The 16,730-nt window shown below is 44.9% G+C and overlaps 1 protein-coding gene across 3 annotated transcripts in view; it reads right to left on the bottom strand.

Annotated features, from left to right (window-relative positions):
* Window positions 1-560: 560 nt before the first annotated feature.
* The window catches only part of MAP2K5 (mitogen-activated protein kinase kinase 5), a 143,370-nt gene continuing 127,200 nt past the window's right edge, over window positions 561-16,730 (bottom strand). For all 3 annotated transcript variants that reach the window (XM_063314346.1, XM_063314345.1, XM_063314347.1), the window contains one exon: window positions 561-1,084. In XM_063314346.1, the coding sequence (XP_063170416.1) occupies window positions 977-1,084 (108 nt within the window). In that variant the 3' untranslated portion in view covers window positions 561-976. The remainder of the gene's footprint in view (window positions 1,085-16,730) is intronic.

Raw genomic sequence — 16,730 nt, 5'->3', positions numbered from 1 at the left:
GCAAACCCAGCTGTTGCAGTCTTCACTGGTGTTGGTTGCACAAACACACACATTTAATTGAACAAAGGAATGACAAGGCACATCAGCCTCAGGCAAAGTTTGTGCAGAGAGAGAGAGAGAGAGAGAATCAGTGGCTTAAGCATATCTTAGGCTCGCTGAATAGGAACAAAGGAAACTCCTGATCAAGGGTCCAACTCTGCTGTCAGCCATGACCAGCAGCCTCTTCTGCATTTCAGGCAAGGGTTCCCCTACGAACGAACCTGGGAGTTGTTCAACACCAAGGAGTTGTTTTGCCACTCAACTGAATAAATTTAATGGATGGCTGCTGTGGGACTCCATCGATGGACTTGATGCAGCAGGCCAATTATTACGCTGCCACTTGTAAAACAGTAACAACAACAAATGAAAACCCAGCTCAACTTTCCCTCCCTCCTTAAGTTCCATCAAAAGGTCCTGACGTCCTTGGTATCCTCATCCTGCACAAGGAGTGGGGATAGGGGATAGTGTAAGCGCACCCTCGTCTGTTCCAAAAATAAATTTAGCACACACCCTGTGGCAGACACTGCTTAATGCTTTTTTATTCTTTCATCTTTATCCATTTTCTTTGGCTGGTCCATCATCTAGTACTTCAATTTCAATTTCAAATTCAAATCCAAAGCAGGCACATGATTGAGTCCACAGGACTGCTACCTCCATTCTGCTCATGTACTTACGTTAAGCTAGCAAAGACCCCAAAGTGTATAAAATACTTGGAGGCCAACATATATACGTTCAGTTTAATAAAATATATGTTCATATTGTCTAAAGGATGCGAGAGGCAGTGAGACGGGTGGCAAAGGATGGCTTTGTTGAGCTTACTGAAGAAAGAGAACCGGCGTCTATCCTGACAGGCTCAGCTGTTGAAGTGCAATCCCCATCGACCTCTTCAAGTCAGTCTGGCTCCAGTCCCGCTGGGGAGAGGGCACACCTCTTCCCCTCACTGGGATCCCTGCTGCTGCAAACGCCTCTCCTCCAGTGTCCGGCACACCCACATGGAGACAACTTCGGCGTTCCCATCATTGTACTGGACAACAAAGAGGTGGCCCTAAAAGAAGAAAAAGTGGGTTTGGTCAAGAGGGTCAAATAGCTGAGGAATGAAGGAGATGCAAGATTCTTGTCGTCCTGCCAAAACTCCTTCCACAAGAAATCCCAGCTTCTGCCAAGAAAGATTGAAGTTTTATCACTGAAATGTGTAGCTCCTGTAAGGCTACCACTCTCTCTCTCTCTCTGTGAGAACATTCTTGTTTAAGTTTAAAAATAAAGTGGGCGGCTTTCTTTTGAAGGCTCAGCTTGAGAAGCACACCTACACACCCTAGGAACCGCGCAGGGCTTTTCAAGCACCTGAAGGGAAGAGGTTACATAACTTTCCCACATGCCTATAAACATTCTACTGTTTCTCCTTCTCTTTTCCTACAGTGCTAGTTTTGATCATTTTGTGTTTCATCCCCAGGTGACAAAGGCACGACAAAATGTGGGATCTGCAGTTACACAGATGACAGAGAGACAGAATGTGGGAACCGTAGAGAAGTTCCCTTTCCTCGCTTGTCTCCAGGGTCATCTAAGAAGGCAAGAGGAGACACTCCAGGTTTTTCAGTTACTCCAAAGGGAGACAGACACTTGGCTGAAGGGCAAAGAGTAGGAACACAGATCTGAAAGCCCTTGCAGATGCTGCCAGCTTCTGCGCTTTGTGCTGGGCTACACGAGACAGGCGTGTAATGCATGAAGTCCTGTTCTCAGAGGGCTGAGCAACGTGCTTGTGCTCTGAGGTGCCCCTCTGCTCTTAGATTTGGGGTGAGGGGAAGGACAGAAGGGGGAGCTGTGAAACAAGTTTGAAATGTACAACTAACTCCTTCTTTTAAAAGTCTAAGTGACTTGTTCTAGTTCTTATCTCCAAAATACATAGCTTCCTTCAAGGCTATTGGCTTAACAACATGGCCCCAAAATCTTCAAGAAGCAATGGAAGTTTAATGAGCAAAAGACTGGCTGGGCTGAAGGGCTAATGAGCAAAAAGCAGACAGAAATAGAAGTGAGATGCACAGATGGTGTGGGGAGAGGGAGAGAGGAAAAGGCTGGTAAGAAGCAGCTTTGAGATGTAATCACATTAGGAAGATGGAGATTTGGTTAATCTCCTCCTTGGACTTGAGGGAAGTAACATGCATCTTCCACCAGAGACAGAGAGCTTTGGACATGCAGGTGATGCAACAACTGGTTTGTTGCTGTTTAGGCAAGGAAGGGCCTTCGATGTCGCTCTGCATTTATTACTGCAATGTCCCCAACCTCTCTGGATGTGCCGTATAAAGATCAGGAAGGGCTTTCAGGTTATTCTAAATTCACCCCATTTCTGCCCCAGGGTAAGCATGTCCTCAGATGTAGCCACTCCTACCCTTGCGGGAGCCCAAACCCTTCTTCCTTCTGATGAACAGCACTGGGATCTCTTCCCTCCCCTGCCTCTAGATCCTGACAGAGGAATCAAGGAAAGGAAAGAAGGTGCATACCTTTAGTTTTCAGCATTATTTTTCTGACTGCCTAACATGGTATTTGTCAGGGCCCAAACCAGGCCCCTGTGCCCCCGCCAGATAGCCTTCTGGTCAAATCCCACGCTTAGTCCTTCAGGACCCAGATTCCTTACAGTAAATACTCTTTACCAAGTGCCACAAGGTAAAATTCACTTAACTGTCTGTAAAACTCATGGAGATCCCTGGAGGAACAGAAAGGATGTCCTCATTCGCAGACAAGGCTGGAATTACCTGCCTGGCCTTTTAAATAAGCCAGCCACAGACCCAACAAGGGCCAAGGAAGAGAGAAAGAAATGAAGAAGCTGGAGGCAAGGGGAGTAGATCCACAGAGCTACTAAAATCGCTATTAAGCAAGGTCTGCTGGCTTCCAGCATGAATCTCCTTCCCAAGGGAAAGTGGGCCGATTCCTCTCTTGCCACCCCCGGCACCTGGACAGCTGTGCCAAAGTTCCAGGCCCTCAGAAGGCAGCCGAGGGCAGCTGTGGAAATGGCCTTCTTGAGCACCAGATGGCTGGCAAGAGTTTTGGGGAAAAAATACTTTAAGGAATCAATATTCTCTGCTATCTAGAACGGGTCTCGCCCTATGCATGGCTGCTACTGACATTTTCGGTACCGTGGTGCAGGAATTCTCCTCAGAGCGGAGCCTCCTGAAGAGCTCCGCAGCCACGTTGTTCCCGAGAACTTTGGGGTGAGCTGTGGTGTCACGGTTGCATTATGTGGTTTCAACCATTTCAACTTCGGTGTTTTACTGTCATATGTTGTAACTACTGTGACGGGCCAAGAATTCTGAGATGTGGCAGTGCGGGATGTATAAAAAACCCAGCAGAAAGGTCATTCCCCTTGCCTGGCTGTCCGGCCCTCGGAGGGACAGAGGAAGTCCTTTCCTCCCCGGACGCGAGGGGCCACTTGAGCGCAGGGATAGCGGGTGGGAGCAAGGGGGGCCGTCCTTGGGTCCCCCGTCCCAAAGCTTCCCCCATCAGGGGGCGGATTTTGCTGGGGCAAAAGATGGGCAGGAAGAAGCCGAGGGCAGGAGGCTGCGCAGCGGGCGGGGGCGGCTGGGTGCAGAAACAAGCCAGCGACATTGGAAATGGAGCGGGCAGCTCGAGCAGGTATAATGAAGTTCCGGGCAGTTAGAAAGAGACAGACCCCATTTGTTAACCCGACATTCTCATTTCTAAGGAAAGAAGAAACAAATAGAACACATAAGCATGGAAGGAAGTAATGAAAAACGAGAAAGGAGAAAGGAGAAAGAGAACGAGGGTCCTTGTGCACTTCACCAGCTTCAAGGGGGAGGGAGGCCCTTTATCCTTGAGTAATATTGGTCCGGACCCCAAAATCCACAGCTCTGAAATACCCCGGTAGCAACGCTCTTCATTTTACCAAGTAGTGGTGCATAAACATAAAAGCACACAAGTTTGAAATGCATTTTCTGTAGCAGCCAACACTCCTCCAAACAAGATTTTTTGCTGGCGAGGGATCTGGGCCGTCTGCTTCTGGGACTAGGTCTGGAGCTGATGTTGCAGGAGAAGCATCCCACAAGCTCCACAATACAGAAGGGAGAGGCCAACAGTTAATCCAATGTTTCCCAACTGTGGCAACTTCCAGATGTACGGACTTCAGCTCCCAGAATTCCCCAATCCTGCATGGCTGTTTCTAAGAATTATGGGAATTGAAGGCCACACCTCTGGAGGTTACCAATGTTGGGAAAGGCTTGGCTAATTGGTCAGAAGAATATCTTGGCTCATAATCCATTTAGCCTGTTGGCTTATAACCTTGTTCCCTGGGCTTGCCCTCAACTTTAGCCCTAGGACACCCCTGTGTCTGAACAAGGCTGGTACCATCAGTCCTTCTCCTTGGTTTTAGCCATTGGTGGACAAGCTACCTTGGTGTTCAGTCTTGTGGCCCTATCCTGCCTCTTTAATTTAGGCTCCTTTTTGGCAGTGCTGGACAATACTCTTAACTTTATTGAGAGGATGCTACTCAACTCCAGTACTGCAAGGGTTGCAAGATATGATGGGGTGAAGGAAAATACTGCCATGTCAAGGCAACATCTTACAAGGATGAAGTAAAGCAAGTCACTCCTTTTTCGGTAACATAGTGCAGCTCAGAACAATTGTGTGAGCTCTACTACAGGAATGAAAGTGCATGGTATAAAGCCCCCAGGACTGAGAGGAGGAGCCCAGTACCTACCAGAATTAGGGTAATAGTAGCTATGAGACAATGAATGTTAAAAATGGAGACACGCCTTTACTTCTATGTATTTCTTAAGAAATATATGCCTTAGTTTTCGTCACCTTCTAATTTATTTTCCTAGCTGATCAACCTACATGCCATTTTCCCCATTAAGAAATCTCTGGTGGTTCAATAGGATCTTGATCCTACAGTATCATGACCCATACTTATCAGGTAATTGTTATATAAAAACAACTATTGCTCTGCCCACCCACTTGCTCAAAGACGAAGATACGTCGATTTCCCCAGAATGTTGCTGTTGGTTTCTCTTGGGCTCAAGGGCTGGAGAAAGGAATGGCTCAAACACCTCCTTTAAGCTCTGGGGAAAGTCCACTCTTTCGGGGCAAAAGATTCAGCCCCGGTCAGGTCAGGTCAGAGGCCTGGAGATGGTAGTGGGTGAGTGTCAGCCAGCCTAATTTTCTTTGCCAACTCTGAAAATGAGATAAACAATGACAAACCAGGCATTTTAAATGAACTTGTCACATCTCATTTTCTTGAGAAAGGCTGCCTTTTTAGAGACACCGGTTTTGTGTGAGGCAATTAACTCTTTCCAAGATCCACAGAGTGGTGGAGGTGGCCAAAGACCATTTGGTTTTGTTCAGCAATTACGTCTGACACCTTCCTAATTCCCAGTTCCCTTCCTTCTTGGATTTATCCTTAGTCCACATGTTAGACTCCCCCAAGGAATGTGTAATTTCTTACTCTGCTTCTGAAGGAACTTTCCTGAACTTTCTTACCCACTAAGTCTTTAAACAATCTACAACAGCTTCTGCTTCCCAGAAGCAGAAAGATATGCAGTGCGAGTCTTTGGCGTCCTATCAGTTAGTTGGTAAAAACATTTCTATTCCAAAGCTTTCTTTGGTTACAGATGATGGAGGGAGGGTGACTTTATCTAAGAGAGTTGTAGCTGCTCTTTTATTCTCATCATCAGAATATTTTAAATGTGTAGTTTTTTGGTATTTTGGAAGAGATTTGATAATTATGTTTATTTTTGCATTGTCACTCTGAATGTTTTTTTTAGAGAATATGTGCCTGTGTTGAGTACAGAATTCAACATTCTTGCAGAGATACTGGCAATGAGCAGAACAAGACCCAAATGATCAAGATACAAAGTGAACTGAGGTCCATATGAACTTTTGCCAAGATTTGCAGAAGGCCATTTGGCTGGATATGCAGCTTTTCTTTAAATATAAGGGCAAGCAAAGTGGTTTATTGCATCACATAACACATTCAGGCATATTTTATTATAAACTGTGCATGTTAAATGCATTAAATACCTCAACAACAAATGGAACTTAAGGAATCTAAAATACAGCCTTGTCTTTAAAGGTGTGGGACCTCAAATAAGGAAAATTCTTTTCAAAGCCTTCCCTGGGCTCTTTCAGACTTCCAAATCACAACAAACATTTTTTGAAGTAGGGCTGGAAGGTTTTTAGAGTCTAACATGGCATTGGTGATCTCACTAACGTCACCCCAGCGACAGCCCAATCTTGAGTCCCTACACACCTGGGGGTGCCTAGTGTTGACACGGATTTTGGGACCAGGACCAGCACATGCAGTAAGGCCTCCCTATGCCCTGCAAGGCTAAGTAGAAATGGAAGTTTAACTATGCATCAGAACAGCAGAAATAATTGCCTTTCCTTTAGATGTAGGTTTGAGGAAATATCTGGATCTGAAACAATAAAATAAGATGGAAAATCCCAACTGTTGCAATTGAAAGCTATGTTGCTGGAAGGGCTGTGGTGCCCTCCGATGGTACTTCAAGTACAGTTTATTAGTGTGTGATATTAAAAGGGTACTTTTATTGCATGATATAATGCAGTGAGACCATGGGCCTCTGCAGAAAGATCTTATGCTCAGAAGCGTAATGAACCCAGAGCCTGTCAAACATTATCCTGCACATTAACCTATTGTTAATGGCACATTAGGGCTGGGGGCATCGCACGCTTGCTGGTCAGGACTTGAGTCAGGACAGCATAAAGAGAAAGGGGGGAAGCCCACAGCGCCTTAGCAAACAGGGAAATTAGTATTTCTTCGGGCTACACGGTTCGATTTGTAAAACAAGAGCCTTGCAGCTGAGTGTGAGACGATAGGGCCTTGGAATCCTTCTCTGCAAAACAGAATACAGCAATTGTATATGAATTCTTCCCTGAAAATACTCTGGTGCAGCATGGAAGTTCTTTATGGCACAGAATGTGATACTTACTGGCTGGATTCACACAAAAACTATGGCTTATTTTACCAAGATCTGTTGACTAAGCCCCTAAGTCACAATCATAAGCAAAAAATGATGACTGGGTTAACACAACATGAAACCAAACAGACATTTATTTGGGTATTTTGGCCATAAATAATAATAATAATAATAGTAGTAATAATAATAATAGTAATAATAATTTGCAATAAGCTGTATTAATGATTATAATTAATTAATAATCACAGTAATAATATTGGTATTATTATTATTCACAATAAACTGAAATGTAGTTTGTTAAATAATAACAACAACAACAACACGGCAAACCACGTTACAGCTTGTTGCGAAAGCAGATAGGCTCCTCGATGCCAGCCTTAGATAGCACAAAAGCTTTGGGGCTCAGTCCTGACACACATCCTTTCCTGTTCTCCTAAAACCCCAGTAGGATTTGCCCAACTGTTGGTTTGCTTTTTTATTTTGTGGTGAGCAGACATCGCCGCTGGCCGAATTTCAGCAGGCCCTGGTTCTGAAAGAGAATTTGGGCTCCACATCTGACGCATGAAGCGGTCAAGTGGAAGAGTTCTCTCCGAGTGTCCTCTTTTGCCTCCCCAAAAGACTGCTCAATGGGACCAATGTGGGCATTCCCACATACCTTTCTGAAAGTCTTTCTTCCTCCTCTGGGTCCCAGATAGGTTTGGCTTCTACCAGGGATAGGGTGGGGTGGGGGGTCTGGAGCTGCCTTGCACCGGCTCGTGAGAGCCGGCTGCTATTCTGTGGGCTGGCTGAGAGCAGGCTGAGCCACGACGGCCAGCGCATGGACTTGCTGTTTGGTGGCTAGCGGTGTGGCGCAGTGGCAGCGATGGAGCCGTTTGCACTGGTGAAGCCTGGAGGTGCCGGGATTATTTTTCCCCAAAGAGCTGGTGGTTAAACACTGACTAGCACCCCACTTCTGCTCCTTTAGTTGGGCTATAAGGAACCAGAGACGGGTCTGCTTCACCCAGGCATTCTTCACCCACATTTAGAACGTGCTGAAATTAAATTCTTAAACAGACCCAGGTATTGTTCTCTGGCCTAGTGGAAAGAGTTTATTGTGTTTAACAATGAGAAACTGCAACTGCATAAAGAATGAGAAGTAGTAACAAGGAACTGGAGCCCATGAACGGGCCTTCTATTTGGCCATCTCAGCTTGGAAAAGTTGGAACGCAAGCTTGCAGGTCCCACAGCCCTGCTGTAAGAGCCACATGCTTTCAGCAGTAAAAACCCAGCACCATCCAGGAGCCAAATTGAAACTGACTTTTTTCCATTGCTATTTTCCAATGGAGAAATTGGCCTCTTGCACGGTTCGGTGCCCTATTCCACACTGTAATTAAAATGCTCATTAGCGCACATGGGAGACAATAGCTTTGAATCATACAGTAAGCTCAGGATGAGGCTTTGAGGGCTGCCATTTTAAAATCTCTCCTCCAAAATCGTCAAAAACATCAATCATCCCTGCACTTCCAGTGTTCTGATATTCACCTGGCTACACTATTAAAATAAAACTTGCTGCCCCAGGGAAATCCTACTTATTCTTAATTGTTTTGAGACTTTGATGGGCTTTTAATCTAAGATTAATTTATGCAATTTTAAATAACTCTTCTTATGATTAATAAGCTTGAAAATTAAAAGGAGTCTAAAGCAATTATAATGAGCATTTGGTCATAACCTCATTAGGAGAAGGAGAGAGGGATACAACACAGGAATCCTTACAAGATTACAATTTAAGGTGACTTCCAGATAAGTCAAATACAGCTTTACAGTTTGCCAGGGCAGATTAGACAGAGTCAAGTTAAGGAGAAATGGGGACTCCCTGGATCATCACAACATTGTTTCACAGCCAGGACAAGAGTAAGTATTTTACTCATCATGCTGGCACCTGGATGTAGAGACCAACATTGCTTATAGTTGCAAACACAGTATATAACCTGCCACCATACACCAATCTCATGAAAGTCAAGTGCCTGATTCATTGCCAGAGGGAGAAGGAAACAAAACGAATGAATGAACAAACACACACAAGAAAACGTGAAACTCTATGTCGGGTACTCCCTAAGATTTTGAAAGATCTACTAGTCTACTAGAGGAGACTATATTGTTGGTAAAGGCAAAGAAGTATGGATTTCTAGAGCGGGAAGGAGCCATTTAAGTCATGGGTACCATCCTGCTTAATGCAGGAAACCAAATCAAAGCATCCCTATGTAGCCTCTGTTTTGAATACATTCAGTACAGGGGAGCCCACCTGTATATTCTAACGTTCAATCAGAATCTGCCTTCCTGTAATTTAAATCTATCATTCTGTGTCCTGTGCTCTAGAACAAGAGACAAGCTATCCTGACCTTCTATGGAATATCCTTTCAGATATTTCAAGAGAGCATCGTATCTTTCCCTACGCTCTCCTTTCTCAAGACTAAACATACTGAGTTCCTTCAGTCTCCATCCACCAGTGTTTCTAGTTCCCTTTGCTGCCATTCTCTAAACTAGTTCAACTGCTCTGGATCCTTCTTAACAAGTGGTGCCAGACGTTGGCACCGTACTCCAAGATGGGATCTGCTCAAAGCAGAATACATTGGAAGAACAGGATTTTCTGGGATTTGGAAATGATACTTCTGTTGATACAGCCTGAAATTGCATTTGTCTTTTTTTGTAGCCACATATACCCGCAGGCTCAAATTTGGCTTGCAATCAACCGCTATTCCAAATTCTTTTGCACACTTGGTATTATCAAGCCAGATATTCCCTGTCCTTAACAGTATCTGGACATTGGATTTTTGTTTCCTTAAATAATTTTGCATTTGTCTCAGTTAATTTTCATTCTGTAATTTCCAGCCCATTTCAATAACCTAGTAAGATTGTTTTGAATTTTCTTTCTCTCTTCTAGGGTATTAGCTATTGTGCCCCACACTATCTCATCTGCAAATCTGATAAGCATTTCCTCTGCCTCTTCATCCAAGTAATTAATAAAAATATGCTAGAAGGTCATGCTTCCACAACAGGAACAACTCAGAAAATCTGAGGCTCAGCTTTGCTTTCGACAGAAGTTACTGCTTTCTCCTACATTTCAAAGTGAATGCAGGATATTCCCAGAATGTGTATCATGTGAAATCATTTTCCCACTTCCAGTTCTGGTGAGAAATGAGTAGGGGGAAGGGTCTACTGGAGGACAAAATACCACCACCTTCTACTGCACAAACCCATTTCCCACAAACCCTCCTTTGCTTCTTCCTTCCAACCAAGATCCTCACTCCTCAGTTCCTGGCCTCTTCCACCATATCATGGGCAGCATCTTCTCTTTTCTTTCTTTTATGCGGAGGGAGATAAATATATGCCCAGAGCTGTGGCAGCTGACTGGGTTAACAGAGGAGTTGGCATTCCACAGCTCAACCTTGACTCCAAAAAAGCAGGAGGGTTTCTACAAGAGAACCAATTTCTATTAACTGGTAGCATGCAATGTCTTCCTGAACCACAAGTGTGGTTCTGGGCCTGCAGTGGACATTAAAACCAGGAACTGAAAGCCAATCTGTAAGAAGGAATAATGTAAAATGATGTTTAATTTAAAAATTAGAAAGTGGAGCAGGCTGCAAACACAGAGGTTGATTGAAACAAAATTTAAATTCCTGTCAAGCCCATTTAAACACAGGGGCCCTTCATAGCCAATTAGTTGCTCCGTGTGAATGCAGAAGAAACTTAGGCCTGGTCACTGCGAGGAGAGAGCAGGCCCACTGTGAGGTACCGGGGGGGGGGGAATTAACTAAAATCAGGAGTGTATGAAATATTTATCTCCCTGGTTGATCGCGATGGGGCTTGCAAAGTGTAAACAAGACAGAAATCAATTCCTTATCACCCTCAATGCCACCCCCTCCCCAAATGGTCTGGGGCATCTGTTAGCTTAAATTTTGTTTGCTATGGCAGGTTTTGTCCTAATTGTGGTTGTTTATCTCCCTGCATCCCTGGGGCCCTCATCTCCCCATTACAAATACTTAACGCTCCTTCCGCATCTCAAGCTACTTCGAATCCTCAACAGGTTTGGCGGGTGCGCGTGTCTTAAAATGATTGAAGTGGTGTGGGCAGGAGAGGGAGAAGGGCTTTGTCTGCGGAAGATTCTCTTGTCTGCAACCAGCTGGGTCCAGTCGCCACCGGGGAAGGAGACAACAAAGGTGCTAAAAGGCTCTTTCACCATTGTGATTGCACCACTGGGAATTCAGAGGATAAAGCAGAGCTTGGATGGGGAAAGGGGAACATCCCAACAAGAGGGCAGCTTAAGCAAAGAAAGTTACCGCAATAATGAAACCCTGTCAATCATCATGAAATCCAATTAAAAAGCCTTCCGCCTAGGTGCTCTTCACAGAAATCCCGAATTGTCTCAACTCCACACAGCGATGGTGAGGAGGATACAAATTCCCACAAATCCTGCCTAGACACCACAACTGTTGCACAGGACCCCATCTTGGACTGGATCCTGGAATGTGGGTCTTCCCGGCACAAGGGGGCTCATGCCTGCCATGAAACCCAGTATTGTGCATACCCAATTAGGGCGATCAAAATTCACATTCTCCAGTGGGAGCCTAGACCCATCACACACAGATTTTTATTATGTAAGGAGAAAATGTCTGTTCTTGCATCCCCCCCACAAACGTTTAGTTCCTGTCAATTCAGCCTATTTGAAAGTCTATTTTTATCTGCTGAGACCAATTGTTAAGGGACCAGCACACAAATGCAACTCACTTCAGCGGGGCTTGCGTAGGAAGAGTTCCCTGGTGGATGGTGTCCTAGATTAACAAGCAAGCATCATCTTGTCAGCCTGCTGTAACTCTCAAATCTGTTCACACAACCATGCAAGCAGTCTAGTGTCCCATATGGCCTGATTATGCATTTGCACAACTTTCAGCCTTTGGAGAGATGCAGGACAATTATGAGGGCACAAGGAGGGCTTCAGGATAAAGGGTCTTCCTGGTGGTGGTTACGTACAGTGTCACCATTTTGAAATGCCTTCTCCTAGGAGCTCTGACTCATTCCTGTCCTGTTAATTCTGATCCTGTCAAGTGAGTATGTTGCTGCTTTCATTTGCTTTTAGTTTTAATAATGGATTTTTAAAATATTTGGTTTGATCTTTTAAGTTACCTGGAAAGCTTCTTTTAAGGGAAGATAAAACCTTTTAAAGAATCGAAGAAGAAAAGGTAATTTTATCACTTGCTGGAAGTCAGTTCAGCCTCCTGACAGTGTAATCAGGCAACAATAATGAGCACTGAACGAGTTCCACAGCTGTGGCTATTCAGCTGCATGTATCTGACCTTGTGGACAATGCAAAAACATGCACAACTGCACCTATTTTTCTGTTTTCTGAAGGTATTAATTCTAGATGACACTTTCAAGGCACAAGCAGAACTAGGCCTGGACATATCAGGTGGAGACCCTGCAGAATTCATGAACTGCAGAAGTCGGGCTGGAACTGAAACAATGCCATCCTGAAGAGGCAGAGTGGGCAGCAGCCCTCGTAACAGGGCCAGAGGCCCAGAGAAATCTGCACAATAATTCCTCTCAACCAACCTTCCCCAACTAGTTATCCTTGGACCTACAACTCTCAGAATTCCATACTCAACATTCCTTTCATCTGGGCAGTCTGTAAATTTTTAGGAATGCTGGGAGGGGAAAGAGGACTCCTGGCACAGTGACATCCATGTGGTTGGGATCAAAAAGTCAAGATGGCATGCTTTCCTCTTCTTACCCACATTGCATAAATTTGATCATGCAGACACAGACTTCACTTTAACTTTTTAAATCACCCCCCTCTCCGGCCATACCTGGTATTGTATTCAGGAGGACTTCAAGCAATTGGATTCTCTGTTTTGCAAGATATAAAATAAATTCACTGCCTCTTGTAAATTAATAAAGTAGCTTTTATAATCCAGAAAGTCAACTCCATTCTATTTACATTTCCTCTGTCCTGTAATTATACAGCGCCACCTAAGAGCTTGAAACCTGTGACCTGCCAGCACCGCATATCTGCAGATTCAGTCAACAGCTTTTGCAGTCACTAGTTTATGCAAGTACAAACTTTTAATGGAAGGCAGGAGATCCATTTCTTCTTCTCTCTAGTGGGCCACAAAACTACATGGACCTCCCAGTGGCTTTAAGGGAGATAATAGCATTTGCCTAACGTGGGATCCCATGATATAAAAACCATTAAAGAGAATAGCAATTTTTTTAAAAAAAAATCAACTGGCACCTAACTAAAAATACTTGAACTTTGCAGTAAACACATTGAATCAAACACTGCATCCCCAATACATTTCCATGGGTTTTGGTCTTACTCAGGGATATCAGGGATTTGTTATAATTTTGCAAGATTTCGTTAACATTAGATGCTTTGAAAATAACTTAGACAGACATGAATACATCAATTCCATTTTGTTAAAAGTCAACTTGTTATGAATTATTATGTATTTGTTGATATGGCAGATTTTGGTGGAACAAAACCAGACTGGATTAGTTAGGGTTAGGCAGACCTCCAGACAATGCACTCCACATAAAACAGCCCACATCTCCATGGCAGTTTGTAACGTTTGTACAATGATGTTATTGTGCAAATGATGCAACTTAATGCAAAGGACAATTTCTGTTATCTGCATCATGACATCATCACCTAGAATGCCTCAGTAAAGCTCCTTCCTGTTTAATGGATGTTCACACACGTCATCCTCCCTCCAGCTGGTTCTCTACAGCAAGGCTTTAAATGCACCAGCAGCAGAGACACTCCTGTTCCATATGTTCATCTTCAGAATCAAAACAGGGGCATGGTTTGTCCTGACTGGTCCTGCAGATGCTCCTCATCACAGCTGGGTGGCCCCAACTGCTGGGGATAGAGAGGCAAGGGTGCCTTCCAGGTCAAGACGATGACTGAAAGATGATCAGGAGCAAGCGTGAACGAAACGGGCCAAAGAGAGCAAGGCAGAGTTCGTGTGTATCTGTGCAGGAGAGAAAGAACGGAAGGCCCATTTCGTAGCACTTCTGGAATGGCAGTTTCTGGTTAGCCCAGGCAGGCTCATCTTGCGCTACCTCTGCCCCTGCCTGTCTGCATGTTTCCTCCTGCCCGTTCCCTGAAGAGCCAGCTAGGAGCAAAGGGGAGAGGAGACGAAACCACAGCATCAAAAGAAACCACAGCATTCACAGGCCACTACTGGGGGGGGGGGCACAGTAAACAGAGGAGTGGTGCCTCCAGGTTCTTTGGGGCGGGCTCTGCAGGGGACCTTCTGTCCTGCAGCAGAGGGCAGTCCAGGCGAGGGACAGCGTTCTGGAGCTGCCTGGGATGTTCTCTGCTTTTGGGCAACAGGACACGCTTCACAAGGAGGACTCAGCGAGGAGCTGCAGCAGCCTCTCCAAAAACGCGGTCATGCCAAAGCCCCAGAAGCTGGGCCGCCTTTTTAAACAATCCTCAAAAACAGGCTAGCACTACTGGGAGACAATTTCCATGTTAGGATGCTCGCTGGAACTCTCTCTGCCACTGAACAGCGAGAACAGATAATAACCATTAGTAAATCAAACTCCTTGGCAATATCCAGCTGTGCCTTGTGCATTTACATACAGATAGAATGGGTATATGTTTTTAATATGTATGCGCTAACACACTTTCCCCACAGCTGAAGTGTGTCTTACAAAAGGAGGCGGCGGATGGGAACGGCATTGCCATGAGATAATAAAGTGACCTAGATAAAGTATTAGCCAGCGATTGATCTCAAACGGGGAAGGCTGCTTCCCTCTGACCTGGTTACTTACTATGCATAGATTCCATTAAATAGAGCTTAGGAAGTGAAAGCTTCAGGAAAATGGTGCCACTGAGGCCAAAATCAACGGTGGCCAAAGCCGAGCGTGACCTGGAGTCCTACGTGAGTCCCTCTCGTATTCAGCCCTGTCCCTCCTACCAACAGATAAACAGTGTCTTCACGCCTGTCTACTTCAACCACCCTTTGTAAGCAGGCAGGACGAGGCTCCCTCCTTTGATTAATCGGTAGTTTATGAACAGTGTAAGCATCTGGGTTTCAGAGAGGCGAAATGGCTCTGTAACACAGGAAGAGGACAGGCCTAAGAGGACTCTGTCCACTCAGATTCAAAGCTCACTTAAGCTACTGCTAGGACATCATCCTCCGCAAAGGATCGTTACCTTGTCGTGGTGCTGGAGCTTGAGCACCTCAATGATGCCATGAGCTAAACCGTGAAGGGCCACCCAAGACGGGAAGGTCATGACAGAGAGGTCAGACTAAATGCGATCCCTGGGGAAGGTAATGGCAACCCACCCCAGTATTCTTGCCGTGAAAACTAAATGGATCAGTACAACCAGAGATATGTCGGTATACCATCGGAAGATGAGACCCCCAGGTCGGAAGATGGTCAAAATGCTACTGGGGAGGAACAGAGGATGAGCTCAACTAGCCCCAGTCGTGATGACGCAGCTAGCTCAAAGCCGAAAGGACGGTTAGCGGCCGACGGTGCTGGTGGTGAACGGCGAATCCGATGTTCTAAGGATCAACACACCATTGGAACCTGGAATGTAAGATCTATGAGCCAGGGCAAATTGGATGTAGTTATTGGTGAGATGTCAAGATTAAAGATAGACATTCTGGGCGTCAGTGAACTGAAATGGACTGGAATGGGCCACTTCACATCAAATGACCACCAGATCTACTACTGTGGACAAGAGGACCACAGAAGAAATGGAGTAGCCTTCATAATTAATAGTAAAGTGGCTAAAGCAGTGCTTGGATACAACCCCAAAAACGACAGAATGATCTCAATTCGAATTCAGGGCAAGCCATCTAACATCACAGTGATCCAAATATACGCCCCAACCACAAATGCTGAAGAAGCTGAAGTAGAGCAGTTCTATGAGGATCTGCAGCACCTACTGGACAACACGCCTAAAAGAGATGTTATTTTCATCACAGGAGACTGGAATGCTAAGGTGGGCAGTCAAATGACACCTCGAATTACAGGTAAGTATGGCCTGGGAGAACAAAACGAAGCAGGACATAGGCTGATAGAATTTTGCCAAGACAATTCACTCTGCATAACAAACACTCTCTTCCAACAACCTAAGAGACGGCTTTACACATGGACTTCACCAGATGGACAACACCGAAATCAGATTGATTACATCCTTTGCAGCCAAAGGTGGCGGACATCTGTACAGTCGGTAAAAACTAGGCCTGGAGCTGACTGTAGTTCAGACCATGAACTTCTTCTTGCACAATTTAGGATCAGACTAAAGAGATTAGGGAAGACCCACAGATCAACTAGATATGAGCTCACGAATATTCCTCAGGAATATGCAGTGGAGGTGAAGAATAGATTTAAGGGACTGGACTTAGTAGATAGGGTCCCGGAAGAACTCTGGACAGAAGTTGGCAGCATTGTTCAGGAGGCGGCAACAAAATACATCCCAAAGAAAGAGAAAACCAAGAAGGCAAAATGGCTGTCTGCTGAGACACTAGAAGTAGCCCAAGAAAGAAGGAAAGCAAAAGGCAACAGCGATAGGGGGAGATATGCCCAATTAAATGCAAAATTCCAGAGGTTAGCCAGAAGAGATAAGGAATTATTTTTAAACAAGCAATGCGCGGAAGTGGAAGAAGACAATAGAATAGGAAGGACAAGAGACCTCTTCCAGAAAATTAGAAACATTGGAGGTAAATTCCAGGCAAAAATGGGTATGATCAAAAA

The sequence above is a fragment of the Candoia aspera genome, chromosome 13 (assembly GCF_035149785.1).
Source record: "Candoia aspera isolate rCanAsp1 chromosome 13, rCanAsp1.hap2, whole genome shotgun sequence".
Lineage (NCBI taxonomy): Eukaryota > Metazoa > Chordata > Lepidosauria > Squamata > Boidae > Candoia > Candoia aspera.
This window is presented reverse-complemented; position numbering and strand designations above follow the sequence as displayed.